At 39.6% G+C, this 13,538-nt stretch overlaps 5 protein-coding genes across 5 annotated transcripts; 2 read left to right on the forward strand and 3 right to left on the reverse strand.

Annotated features, from left to right (window-relative positions):
- Positions 1–156: 156 nt before the first annotated feature.
- On the forward strand, positions 157–963 carry GCK72_000901 (uncharacterized protein; the record flags this gene model as incomplete). Its single annotated transcript, XM_003098767.2, has 3 exons — positions 157–241; positions 323–444; positions 712–963. 3 exons carry the CDS (start codon positions 157–159, stop codon positions 961–963), a joined length of 459 nt encoding a protein of 152 aa, XP_003098815.1.
- A 283-nt stretch (positions 964–1,246) lies between these two features.
- On the reverse strand, positions 1,247–5,928 carry GCK72_000902 (uncharacterized protein; the record flags this gene model as incomplete). Its single annotated transcript, XM_053722741.1, has 13 exons — positions 1,247–1,474; positions 1,523–1,815; positions 1,860–2,001; positions 2,048–2,167; positions 2,215–2,452; positions 2,501–2,615; positions 2,663–2,937; positions 2,982–3,606; positions 3,690–3,837; positions 3,895–4,194; positions 4,243–4,319; positions 4,368–4,544; positions 5,775–5,928. 13 exons carry the CDS (start codon positions 5,926–5,928, stop codon positions 1,247–1,249), a joined length of 2,892 nt encoding a protein of 963 aa, XP_053591386.1.
- GCK72_000903 (uncharacterized protein) lies at positions 4,950–7,174 on the forward strand (the record flags this gene model as incomplete). Its single annotated transcript, XM_053722742.1, has 8 exons — positions 4,950–5,001; positions 5,046–5,185; positions 5,372–5,503; positions 5,731–6,000; positions 6,146–6,382; positions 6,594–6,860; positions 6,925–7,072; positions 7,122–7,174. 8 exons carry the CDS (start codon positions 4,950–4,952, stop codon positions 7,172–7,174), a joined length of 1,299 nt encoding a protein of 432 aa, XP_053591387.1.
- A 1,104-nt stretch (positions 7,175–8,278) lies between these two features.
- Positions 8,279–10,096, reverse strand: GCK72_000904 (uncharacterized protein; the record flags this gene model as incomplete). Its single annotated transcript, XM_053722743.1, has 9 exons — positions 8,279–8,339; positions 8,388–8,501; positions 8,549–8,639; positions 8,688–8,787; positions 8,836–9,021; positions 9,072–9,134; positions 9,178–9,312; positions 9,360–9,710; positions 9,755–10,096. 9 exons carry the CDS (start codon positions 10,094–10,096, stop codon positions 8,279–8,281), a joined length of 1,443 nt encoding a protein of 480 aa, XP_053591388.1.
- Positions 10,097–10,375: 279 nt separating this feature from the next.
- Positions 10,376–12,481, reverse strand: GCK72_000905 (uncharacterized protein; the record flags this gene model as incomplete). Its single annotated transcript, XM_053722744.1, has 5 exons — positions 10,376–10,976; positions 11,023–11,171; positions 11,217–11,423; positions 12,027–12,234; positions 12,279–12,481. The coding sequence occupies 5 exons, from the start codon at positions 12,479–12,481 to the stop codon at positions 10,376–10,378; spliced, it is 1,368 nt and encodes a 455-aa protein (XP_053591389.1).
- Positions 12,482–13,538: the final 1,057 nt, after the last annotated feature.

Raw genomic sequence — 13,538 nt, forward strand, 5'->3', positions numbered from 1 at the left:
TAAAATCCTGAAAATACTTGATTTACGACACTCCATTGTTCCGCAAAGCGTGTTGTTTAGCCACCTCCGTGTACTCCTTCTGGACAAGCTGATTCATTGAGAAATTCCACTGGCAGCTCGCATTTCAAGCGGATCCCGAATCTTTCCAGCACAAAAATGGCGAAAAATATGCAAAATACTTCCTACAGAAAATTAGATGTAGATGCATTCGATCCAGAGCAATATGATGAAAACGACGAGAGTGAGTCATTATTTGCATGCATGAGCTATTGATTGATTGAAAGTTTATTTATAATTTTGAATGAAGTTTATTTAATTTCAGCTGTCGACACACCTGGACTTGGACCAGATGAGCGTGCTGTTCAGGGATATCTCAGCTCGAATCGGCTCGACGACGCTCTTCACGCCTCTCTCGTCTCCCCACCTCTGAAAACGAAGGATCAGGTGAGAAATATTTATCTTTTTAGAATAAATTTTTAAAAATGTTGAGTAACAAGCCAAATTTATTTAAGAACCAAGTCAGTAAATCAATTTGAAACTAGTTGGGGTAGAATTTCTTTGAAGTGTGCTACAAAAATTAGAGAATTTGCATTACTGAAAGGATTTTTGTAACGTAACTTTTTGAAGCCTTCTAACTTGTTTCTAGTAGATTTTAGGGCTTAGGTTCGAATGAATAATTTAAAAATGAGTAATTAAACCGTCAACTTTCAGAACGTAAAAGACCGAGCGACGCTTCTTGTGACAAAAGTGCTCCAATCGTTCAAAAATGCGGAAATCGAGCAAGCCGTCTCGAAACTTTCAATCGACGAAGGAGATATTCTCATGAAATATGTCTACAAAGCAATGGAACTCGGCTCCGACGCAGCTGTATGTCAATCGTTGCTCGCGTGGCACGCCCAACTCGTCGCGAAATTCGGTCATGGAGCCATCATGCGTGTTTTCTCAGGTCGCCAGCGTCTTTGAGCGTCCACTTCAATAATTTTTTCGTCGCATGCTGCTGTGATAATCATTCCTCACTGCTCTCTCCCCCACCTCTCGTTTCTTGTGAATTTTGAACATTTTAAGACTTATTTCGAGTAAAAGCTTTATGATATGCAACAAGAAACAATAAATTAAAAAGGCGTTTTGATATTATTAAAGCATGAAAAAGGCACTAGTTTAATTATCACACGAATTTTGGTCATGGCATCACGGAAAATGTAGGAAAACAGAAAACAAAAACAAGAAATATATAAGAATCGGGGATTCAAGCAGCTTCGTCATCGGAAAGTTTTCGAGGCTTCGAAATTGATTCGATTTCGGGTGAAAACCTAGTTGAATCAGATCGCCTACTGAAATCAAACGCCATTAAATGACTAGAAATGGATAAAAGTATTAAAAGAGCCAATGAAATGCACATGGAAACAATGAATTGAGAGATGCTCATTCCAATGTCAAGCCAGCTTCCATCATCACGGAGTTGGTGGAAAAAACACTGAAAAAAGTTTCATTTGTACTAGAAAATCTTCAAAAAATCGCTCACCATCGACATAAAATCAGTGAAAATCAACGAAAAGCAGCATAGCCTTTGTATAGATTCCCGATCAAATCGAACTATCGAAGCGAAAGCAGATGAGACCAAAAGAATTGGAATCAGCAGTTTCAGAACCAAAAGAATCGCCATAGTAAACGGGCTGAACACCGAAATGAATAAATTCAAAGTGGATGGATTGAATGAATTGATAGAAGCGAAATTTCCAGTTCCGAAGAGAGTGCAGAGCACGAAAGAGACGCAGACAACAGTACGACGGAGTTCCACGTATTCACCGGAGGAGACTGTAAAATAGCATATTTTAATTAAAACTTTTTTTCAGACAAACCTTTCGTCGCATCAATTTTCAACTGGAGCAGCTCAACATCAGATAAATGTCCAAATTCAAAACGAACAAAAAGTGTCAAAAGGAACAGGAAAATGAGGACGAATAGTGACTCGTATGAGATGGATAGAAGGGAATAGGGTACCTCAAAATTCAGAAGTGGGCGGGGCTTATATTTGTCTGAAACTTACATAAAAGCATAACGAGTATGCAATCAATCGATCCACTAAGTATGGTCCGGATATAATCGAAGGAGCAATTAAAGAGAGAGGAATCGAGATCCATGAAATCCAACGAGCGATTGATGGAGGCTGAAGCAAGGACTCTATTATAGGTGCCTTTTTATTAGAGTCAGTACCTTCTCAAACCCATAATTCACTATAGTAATGAATATGGCTACTGCTGAATGCACATATACCATTAACTCAAACAACTGTTTTTGTCTAGCTAGACATCCTCGTTTCGAGAGTCGATGGCAGATCCCCGCGGTTAGAAATGGAGAAATTATGCAGAGAGGAATGTGAGTTGTGACACCGACAGCTGGAAGGAATGGGAAAATGCACAGGGAGAGACATGTTAGGATCCACGTTTTTGACCTGGAAAATGAATAAGGTTTTTAGCTGAAACCCGTAGAAATCACTTACCAATAAGAAACTATAGGATAGGAATAAAACTGAGGAATGAACGCCAAAAGAATGAAAACGGCGGCGAGAAATGCTCGATCCATGAATGTCAGAACGAAGATGCATATTGTGATGGCTGGAAATAAATAGCTCATGGAAATTTTCTATTGAAATCTCACTCACTGAACCCAATAAATCCTACGAATGGTTTCATAAACGAATCGACAATCCGCAGTTTAGTAAAATCTTTTGCAAACAGAAGCGTGGCATATTCTCTAGCTTTTCTAGTCAAATGTGAGTGATTTTCCAGAATTGAGAGCAGATAAACTGGTAGGAATATATAGATTGATTGGGTAATACTCAGAGAACAGTAGACGGAAAACAGGAATGAAATGAGGAATGGAATAGTGAACAATCGGCTTGGAATGAGCAGTTTGTAGGTTCCTTTGGTTGTTGAGCTGGAAGAAATACAGAAATATTTTCAAGAGATCGTGCTACTTACTCATTCAAAAACGAGACAACCAAAGCGATCCACGCTATAAAACTACAACTGACTGCTGCTCCTAACATCTGACGATCATATCGATGATAGAATACAATTGCCTCTTTCATCAAGTGTGCATTCTCTGCAAAAAGTGACGTGGCAACAGAGAAACGACGATCTCGACCAAGATGATTCAGTGTATTCCTCAGAGATTCCATTGCTTTGTCACCGAATTTTTCGAATTGAGTAAACCAAAATCTTCCGGATTTCGCATTTTTCAAAAATGTGATTTGCTCTTTTAGCTGTCTGAAATTTGCCTCGATCGCCTTGAATTCATATCCAGAACTTTTTGAATCCATCATTTGAACTGGAAGAATTCCCATTGAATTCACTGGAATCGGACATCCAATCAACGAAGAAATCAGTGGAGCCAAGTCAATCTGATGAACATCTAATTTCGGTCCTCCTTTCTTAATTCCAGCTCCCCAAGCAACGAAAGGAGTGAGCACTTCATCGTCACTTCCAGCTCCATGAGATCCCCAATCGGTCATTCCGTGGTCTGATGTGAAGAGCCAAGCAGTTTTTCCATCGGGAAAGAACTCGTCCACCAGTTTTTGCACTTTTTCGATTCCAGAGTCGACAACTGAAAAAAACTCTACTTATTTCAGAAAACTTTTGCAATCAAACACGGCCGTTACGCCATTTGTAAAGAATACATTTGCATACCTCTTATATTCTCAATGTACTGCTTCGATCGTGGCTTATTCCCATGACCATTCGTGTCAATACCCAATAAATGCAAGAAAAATACACTCTTCGGCTCGTTCAATTTCAATTTTAGCTCATTGTTTGTGGAAGCGGAGGTAAGGAATGTCTGAAAGTCTTTGTTTTTCACATTTTGAAAGACCTTTTTATCTAAAAAGAAACTAACCTCAAAATGATCAAATACCCATTTATCAAGTTTTGAGGCATCTTCTGAAGCGAAATCCTCTTCATCCGAAGAATAAGAAAAGGATTTTGCATTTGGAAGATCATCGAAAAGGTTCACAATATCTGGACTTCCCCACATCCAACTATTCGATGATCGATTAAAAACACTATCGAATTGTACTGGATTCTTCTTCCATCCCTTCGCAACTGCACTGATATCTTCAGTTATTCCAGCGAATATTGCCACGTGACCAGGTCGAGATTCAGTTGGAACATGGGATCTCGACAGGCCGTATATGCCCTAAAAACGGTACAATTCTTTCAAGTTTTTAAAATAATTTAAGCTCACTTTCCGATTGTTCATTATCGAATGAAGGTAGGGCGACATATTCGGGTACTTGTTGAATGTGTCATATCGTAATCCATCTGAAAATTGTCTAATTTTCACTTTTTCTTCTTTTTTCGAACCCTTACCAGCTGAAATAATAAATATCCGTTTCGCGGGAAAACTCTGGCTATTGATGAATTGTGGAGGAATTCCATGAACGAGTGGACTTGTGTAATAAACATCGAAAATTGAATAAATTAAAATCAAATGGACTGTAATACTAGCCACTAGAATGTTCCACGACATCAGCGGGTTTATTCCCCCTAAAAATTGTGTTTTATTGGGTCAATTCGGGTCAATTTGCAGTGTAAAGTTAAGAAGAGTGAGGCAGATTGATGTTGCTCCCCCTCTCAAACTCTCCAAAAAGTGCACAGGGACTAGCTCTCCTGGGAGTTCGGCCACGCCGTTAAATTGATGCGATTGAAATGCTGTTCATTCTTGTTATTTTTTTCAGCGTAGTAAATAAACTTTGTATGTCTCTTAAACGTTTTATCGAAGTTTTTTGCTCCAAACAAAGCAAATAAAAAAGAACCAAATGTTTCAAAATCTGCTCGAGGACTAGTTTTTCTCGCACACCCTAACAGTTAGTCCCCGTGCATTTTAGTTATTTTTGCCAATTTTTTATTAGTTCTAGTTAAATTTCCCAGTTATTCCAGCCAAATTCGAACATGATTGGCTACCCGATAGTGTTCCGATGTTGTGAATGTACTGTCGAAGAGCGTAAGTATCGATTTATCACCTCCAAACAACGAAATAAACTTCAGAAACGATGGAGCACTTGGAAAGTCACATTTGGAGTCGACATTTGCAAGCATTCCCGTTCAAATGTGCTCATTGTGATTTTCCAGCACTCAGTGCGATTAGTTTAATGGAACATTTTGAGCAGAACCATGCGGAAGTGACGGTTAGTTGGCGTCAAAGTTTTTGACTCATAACTTTGCTGAAACATTAATTTCAGCTTTAAAAATATATTCAACAAATAGCAATTTTAATTCCGCATCTTCCAATATATAAATTCCTTTAAAAGTTTTAAAAAATCTGGAATTTTTTGTGCAAATCAATGCAAAACTTCAATAAAAATTATTTCCAGACAGTCGAATTCAAGCGAAATCTAGATGATGAGAAAAGGTTTCGAAAAATGGTTGCTGAATCGATTGCGATAGAAATAGAAGACACTTCACAACAAGATGCAGGTGTTCAGATGGATTCGATACAGCCGATGGTGAGAATTGGAGTGAACGATAATAGAAAAAAAAGAAAATAGACAATTTTGACAAAAATCTATTATAAATTAACAACAGTCTGCCGCCGGGGGTGAAAAAACGCATGGAATTTGTTTTCATGCTTTCAGTTTCAACTACGAGACCGAACAAATACCATGCGCCTTTAACACCCCACTGCAGCAGTGAATTGAAAATAAAGACGAAGAACTAAAATAAGTAATTTCAGATGCAACAAGGCCCAAGACAGATAATGCTGCTTCCTCCACAAACTAGTCGATATCAAGATATCGACGACAGTCCAGAGCCAGAAGACAATGATTTCGGAGTGATGGAGGACGATGAGAACGTAGAAGAATTGATTGAAGACGACGAAGATGATGATTATATTGATGAACTCGGAAATCCAGTGTTTATCGGTGCTCATGACGATAATAATTTCATTTTGGACGATGAGATTTCTCAGCAGGGTGGCTGTAATATGCGAGGCAATAGCTTCGTGAGTTTGGGGGTTCTACATGTTCAACTGAAAGGAATCTGTAATTTTTAAGCAAAAAACCTAAAAATTTACATTTTATCGGTTTTTTAAAATAAATTATGTTATTTTTACCACAACAAATTCCCAATCATATTCTCTCTTTCAGCACCTAAAGTACATCCGAACGAGACGAATGGACAAACTGATTGACAATGTAGTTGTGAATGCTGCTCAACGGACTTCTCCAGATTCAGTAAAACCTGTCAATTTGTATACAGAAATCTCATGCTTCACAGTGTTTCAGACTATTAATCCAACAAATGGTGAAGGACATTATGTGGATGGTCGAGGAGGAAGGAAAGTCGGAAGATATCAGTGTGATCAGTGTCCTAGGTCTTTCAAGGTATGGAGAAAAACTACAAATTGTGAGAAAATTAGACTGAAACGTGGAACTCGGAAGTAGTTTTTTCAGTATCTTCATTGCGGCGAGGAATCTTCCTGAAAAGGCGTGCGCCTTTAAGACTTGTGTGGATTTACGGATTTACTTAAAGGCGCACGCCTTTTCAGGAAGATATCTCACAGCGATGTGCATTAAGTTAATTTTCACTTTTCAGTATCAATCAAAACTCGACGAGCATCGACGAACTCATCTCGGCGTCCGACCCTTCAATTGTCCATATTGTGACCAAAGTTTCACTCAAAAAGGAGCTCTCAAAACCCACATGAGAACACATACCGGCGAACGACCATTCTATTGTCAATGGGATTGTGGAAAACAATTTATTTCGTCGTCCGCAAGAAGGCATCACGAGAAAACTCATAGCGGAGAACGACCATATATTTGTAGTGTTTGTGGAAAAGGTTTCACAAAGAATTCGCATGTAATAAGACATCTCAGGGTTGGGTTTTTGGTAGAAGTTTGTGTAGAAATAACTTTTCTTTCAGAATATCCACAATCGAGAGATAATCCAAAGAGATTCAATGCTACAAGGAGGTATGCGATCGCCGGAGATCACAGTGAGTGAAGCTACGGGAGAGATAGTTGACATTCAGCCACGTGGAAAAGAGATTAGTGTCGTACGCGATATTGTTGGTGGGTAACCTTTCCGTTTTAATCCAATTTTAATTTTCCAATTTTCCAGAACAAATCCACGAGGAGAAATTTAGCGAACGGAAGGATTTTCTGCGAATCTGAGCCCGCCTCCCCCACCCATTTATATAATTTCATGTATACACATCTTGTTCAAATGCTTTCTCGATCTTTCTCTGTTTAATCCAAATTGTTGTTTTGTATTCTATTATTTTCATATCTTCTCATCGAGTACGGATACCCTTTTTCAGCTCATTTGTTATGTGATGCATTTTCTACTATTATATAGTATTTTTTGAAACGTTAGTGAAGAGTCATCCTAATGAATTCTCTTCCCCGTTTTTCTCGCCATTTCTGAGATTAGTCCTCGCCCACTCATTCACTCTTTTTAGCACTTATCGAAATAAGGTGATTAATAATTGAGAGACTTCTCCATTCATCTCTTTTCCTATTCTTTCCAGATTTCGCCCTCCTCTGCACTTATCAACTTTTAATACTTTGCCATATTTCCCTTTTCTATCTCGTTTCCTCATTTTTAGAATTTCTTATTATACTTGTTGTCTTTTTTAAATAAAGATAGTTTGTATTTTCTTTTTTTCTTACTGAAGGAAACGTCTCTTCAGCTGACGTGAGTTGGATTTGAATAGGAAAAAGGAAAGTTTATGAACCGGAACATTGAATTCACTTTGTTTTCCGTTAGACGTTGGCTTTACATTAGTACATCTAGGATTTTTTTCCTAATAATCAGCTGTGTGATTAACAGCAAAAACAGCCACCGGCGCCACATTTATTCGACTGATGGGATTAGGGTCATGATTATCGTTTTGGAGCAGTAGGTAACATCCGGAAGCGGGAAGTCGACCACAGGTAGTTGGCCAGCGACGAAATACGGACCATATACGCGCCCGCGCGCGGACTTCAAACGAATTAGCTAAGGACGAAATATGAGAGTCATATACGGTCCGTTTCGCGTCCGCGCGCCGGAAAAGTCGCTCCTCTCGTTCCTCCCCCCCCCCCCCCCCCCCCCTTCCTCTCTCCCCATACCGCTCCTTCCTTTAATCGATGAAAACGAGAGCAATAGATTTTAATCAAATCATATTTATCGTCAAAAGAAACAATAGGAAATCAAATAACAATAGAAAATCAAATAACAATAGAAAATCATCGAAGAACATTTAACAATTTAAAGAATTATGTTGATTTGAACTGTCACTTCAAGCAGATGAAATCGGCATGAGGCGTCGAGATGTCAGTGAGGTCCAGAGCTTCCCTGAAAAGACACGAAATGAAAATTTGTAAAGATTTCGATGAGACGTACTGATACAAACCGTCCTCCACAAGAGACAGCCGGAAAAGATGATCCTTCAACGTATCGGCCACTTCCTTGGCTGTAGATTCCATTTTTTCTTTGTATTCTTTCCGGAATCTATCTCTGCAAAAGCTGAAGTTTTGAGGAAATCGAATCGAAATGTTGCTTACAATAGATTAATCATTGCCTCTCTTGCGGCACAATGAAGTGTTGTCAACGTGTTGACATCTCTTGGCTGTCTGAAACCGGCAACGACGAAATCTGTAAAGCAATAATGAATAATACTTGAAATCTTCCTCTGTAACGTACCGACTATTGGCCGGTAGAATTTGTCTCCGAAAGCAACGTATCCTTTATTCGAACTGTCCTGAGCGGAGTATCCGGCGAAAAAAGCATCTCGTTTCGCAATCTGAAACGGATGAATGTTATTCAGGTGTAATCCATTGTCAACACTTACTTCTTTATAAACGAATCGCATTAAGTTTCTTGAATCTCCGAAGAAACGTGAGGAAGTCCATTTCGAAGCCTCCACAGCAGTAACGATGGATGACAATTTAACGATTTTTCTGCAAGGGAGTTCGACGTCTTTTTCGACTTCAGCGGCTCTCTTTAAATCGAATCCGACGCCTTTGATGATGTCTGACTGTAATACAATAAACTTAAACTAGATGTACGCGAGATTTTGTCGTTAACCTCTCTTTCCAGTGCTGCATTTGTTTTTTCGGCTTGGCGGAGGCGAGCAGTCATCTTGTTCAGCTGAAAATTGTTTGATGAAAAAGTCATTTGCCTCCAACGATACCATTGCGACATTGAACGCCTGCCCCAACGCCAACATTTCCATGTCTCTATTGACATTATGAAAGCGCTGAGCGATTTGCAGAAAAGGATAAAAATCCGTGTTGAGAACGTTCTTGTCCAACTTCTTCAGGTTTTCCTGAAATGCGGATATGTAACTGAATATAGGAAAAGAGGAAAACAAACCTCGCATTCCAGGCGCGGCAGCGGAATCCCTGTTGTCAAATCATACAAATTGTTTGCAGAAAAACCGACTGGATCCCACGTATTATTATTAGTCGAAAAATGGGTTTGTCGCTCACGAACACCCGTTTCAGATTGGAAAGGTTTAACTCTATTCGAATACGAAGGCGTTGGACATGGCTGAGAAGGAGTTACGGGGACATGATAATCCCTCAAACCATTTGAAAACGATGACGAGTGACTTGTAGACTCTTCATTCGTACCACAAAAGACACTTGTCGAATAATTCTCTTTTTTGATAAATCTCGGAGGTGGGATTGATTTTGGACCTTTCGGTGTTGATGTGTACTCTCCCTGAAAAGGTTTCAAGGTAATTAGTGAGATGGAATGTTATAAACCTTCACATTAGCTGATAACAGCTCCTCGTGCCGCACGTTTTCTAAGTTTTCATAAACTGGCGAATCGACACGACGATTCGATGACGAATATGGAGCGGCAATTTCTTCCATATCGTCTTCGATGGAATCAGCAGCTGTAACTGTTCGCATCTCTTCAACGACTTCAGGAAGTCCTGTTTTCAACGCGTCTTTTTCATTTTCTCTTTCAGTTTCTCTGACGGCGTTCGCGCCACTTCTCATCGCTTTATTCGCCTTTCCTCTGCCACTTTTTAATACTTTTGTAGATGTCGCTGCTTCATTTTCGTGTGATTTAACCGATCTTTTACGTCTCGTGTATACCATGAGTACGAATTCTGAAAGAAAACGTCTTTTTAGGATCCCGGTTAAATCGAGGCTATTGTTGAGTAAAACAAATACAAATTTATGAGAAATAAATTCAATAAAACGGAAACCTTCCGATGCCGGACCACCCGCAAAGAAAACAAGAGGAAATCGTCCGAGAGGAGTACACGGCCGACATTTCATATGACGGCCACGAAATTTTTGGAGGGAAAGAATAAAATTCAAACGAATCAAACGGAAATGAGAATGGAAAAAAAGAAAAATAACAGATAATTCGTATTAATTGTGAATCATTGTCCCGTTTACGGCAAACACACAGAGTCCATCTCCACAATCTATATAACTTCCAAGAGAAATGACGGATTTCACGGGAACGAAGACTCTTCTCTCCGAGAGTTGACAAAATTTTACTCCTTCAAATTCCTTTAGCATTCGGATCACTTCTTGCCCATAATAAAGATCAGTGTTATCGAGCTCTTGAAGAGCCTTGGAGAGAGAGGGAAACTGATTGGCGACATTAATCTCATTGAATGGCTCTGCTAATATTTTAATCTCTCCAGCATCCACCATAGCCGCAACAAATCTGAAACATTCCAAATGCCCTCCTTCTTTCACAGCAAAAAAGACGTCATCCTTAGTGCTCGATTCGTAATATTCAGATTTAAGTTTCCCACAAGGCAAAGATAGTGATCCGTATAGAGTGTTTCCGTCACCATACGGTTCATCTACATTTTCCAATTGGCAGCTGATGACGTTCTTGTAGTAAACTTGTTGCGGCGTCAACCCTTTCGTGAAAGTGAGAAATTTTTTGAGGCTGGGGGACGCATTGTCTGCAAAGCGTCGAGAGACTTCTCGTCTAATCGCGTTTTGGATAAGAATTCTGAACATCCTCTAATTGATAGAATTTAGAGATGAGAATTGTTCACCTAGCGCAAACTGTCTCCGAGAAGTGTCGTGTCATTCTGGTACTGTAACCCATAAGTGCAAATTGATAGGACGATTCAAATGCAAATGTGCCAAGAGGGCCAATGTTCCCAAATGCATGAACAACATCAGGCAAATGAAACAGTACTTCCTGAATCAACAATACAGTAGATATTAACACCTCCTCTAAACCCACATGTGTTTTGCAAGACAAGTATTCTTCGCTGGCCTCTTTCAAAAACCAGAGAGCAGCGGAGCACATCTGCTCGTCAAACAATGCAGGGCCTTTTCCAGTTGTGTATATCTTATTGGCAATCATCGAGAGAGCAATAATTGCAAATCGGGCTTTAGGCTTCAGAAACTCAGATTGAACAGCTACCAGTGCTAGCGGTAGACGGAAAAACTGAATGAGAAGGTTAAATTCAAAATCTATAAGCATCAACTCTTACTGAAATTTTGTCCGACCCATTTCTACAATTACCAATTTCGGAGTAGGAAGAAGGAAGAATAACTGAATTGAGAGCATTTTGTAAGGTGTTGGAGTCGCATTCGAACAAATCTGATTTCGGAGTAGACTTGTTAACTTTGGAGAAAAGTTCTGAGATTCCGTATTATTCTAATCTTCAGGTTCTGTTACCTTTGGTTACATTCTCGTAGACTCCTTCACCCAGATTGTGTAAACAATCTATGGGTGTTTCATATGGTTTTACAAATTGTACTATCTTAGCAGCAACATTCCCAAAGCCATTCAATCCGCTTTCTGAATCTAGTACGGTAAGATTGTCGGGTCTCTTTTCAGCTCGTTCTGAATTAAAATTTCAATTGAATTATATATAAAACATTATACTTTCGCCTCCTAATTTGTAAAATGTGCCTGCCGAGAGGCAGAAAAAGCAAGAAAGGGATCCATGATGACTTTTCATGCCGAAGAGACTACGTTTTGCCTGAACAGTTCAACCATCGAAATCATTTCACATATGTATATTACCGGCTGATCTGCGCTCACGGTAACGATATGAAGTCTGTATTTATACATTCCAACGGATCCTTCTCTAGCCTCACAATCCGCCAATATAATCGGCAAGACTGAGTTCCACAGTGTTGTAGAGGGATTGCTGCTGCTCTCTATCATACCTTCCAGCATCACGTTACTACTTTTCTGCATATCGCCTGTTGGAAGATCGACGAGCATGATAGAAATTGGCCAGAGTTTCCTATCAAAAAACCACTATTTTACAAACTATAATAAACTACTCACTTCGAAGTTCCTGGGACAGCGACCCCATCTATTGACAGTATTCCAGACAACCTTAGTTCATACTCACTTTCTTCCGAACTTCTCAATGGAGTGAAGAACTGCGCCGCCAGGTTATGAGTCTGTTGTCTTCCTTCATTTAAATCTTTTCTGATAGATACGATCTTAGATAGATATGTTGACATTATTTGTTGGAGTTGTGGCATAACACCATTTCTCACAAACTTGGCCGGAACCTCATTACAGCTGAATGGTTTATCTCAAAGTTGCAATGATACAGTAATTCCTACCACTTTATATTTTCTTTGCCATTTGACCCACAAATGTTACAGTAGTATGAAACCGTGCATTTGTTTTTTTTGTAATCCCATATTTTCCTCACAGAATCCGCAAAGTCATCTTCGTGCGAACTTAGGAATCTTTCGAAACCTAAAATTATTCTCAAAACCTATTTGGAACATCAAAAATCAAACAAATAACCATTTTCTGATAACCGCTCCAAACAAGCTGAAGCAAGAAACTGAAGAACTTTGTCAGAACAATCCCTCAAGTCCTTCATCAGATCTACAAATGACAGATCTTCTTCGTTTTCTCGCTCTCTATTTATCTTGGTACCTGAAGTCATCGAGTTCAAACAATTTCCAGGATCATCCACATCAACATTCATCTCCCCCAAATCCATTGTAAGATTTGTATCCTCCGTATCACTCGCATTAGATAAAACACCATCTGATTCACTATCGCGACTCAGACGTGGCACATGGCGATTGTCGGTAAAATCATGAAACCTAGGGTTACTAACTTCTGTAAGCTCTTTTCAATTTAAAACCACTTTGAGGTGAAACACTTGCCTATATCATTATTTACCCGCTTTCGCTTTGATTGGAAATCTTTAAAGATTGAAGACGGCATTATAACCAAAATAAATTCAACCAAAAAACGGTATAATACACCAAAATTGAATGAAACAATTTTCTCCGCGAGCTGCCACCGCTGTCCACGACAAGCCCACGTGGACGACATTGCTATTCCATATACGGTCCGCGCTGAGTCCGCGCGCGAACTTCCACCCTCCACTTCCCCCTTCTTTCCCGAAGTCCACACTGCGTCCATATAGAGTCCGCAGCGGGCCATATTTCCGCCACGGACTCTATACGGACGGAAAATGAGACTGAATCCGCATGCGGACCGCACGCCAACTACCTGTGGACCATCGAAGGTTCGATTCCGACACTACATATTCCTTTTTTGTTTTTGTGAAAA

Source organism: Caenorhabditis remanei, chromosome I, assembly GCF_010183535.1.
Source record: "Caenorhabditis remanei strain PX506 chromosome I, whole genome shotgun sequence".
Taxonomy (NCBI): Eukaryota; Metazoa; Nematoda; class Chromadorea; order Rhabditida; family Rhabditidae; genus Caenorhabditis; species Caenorhabditis remanei.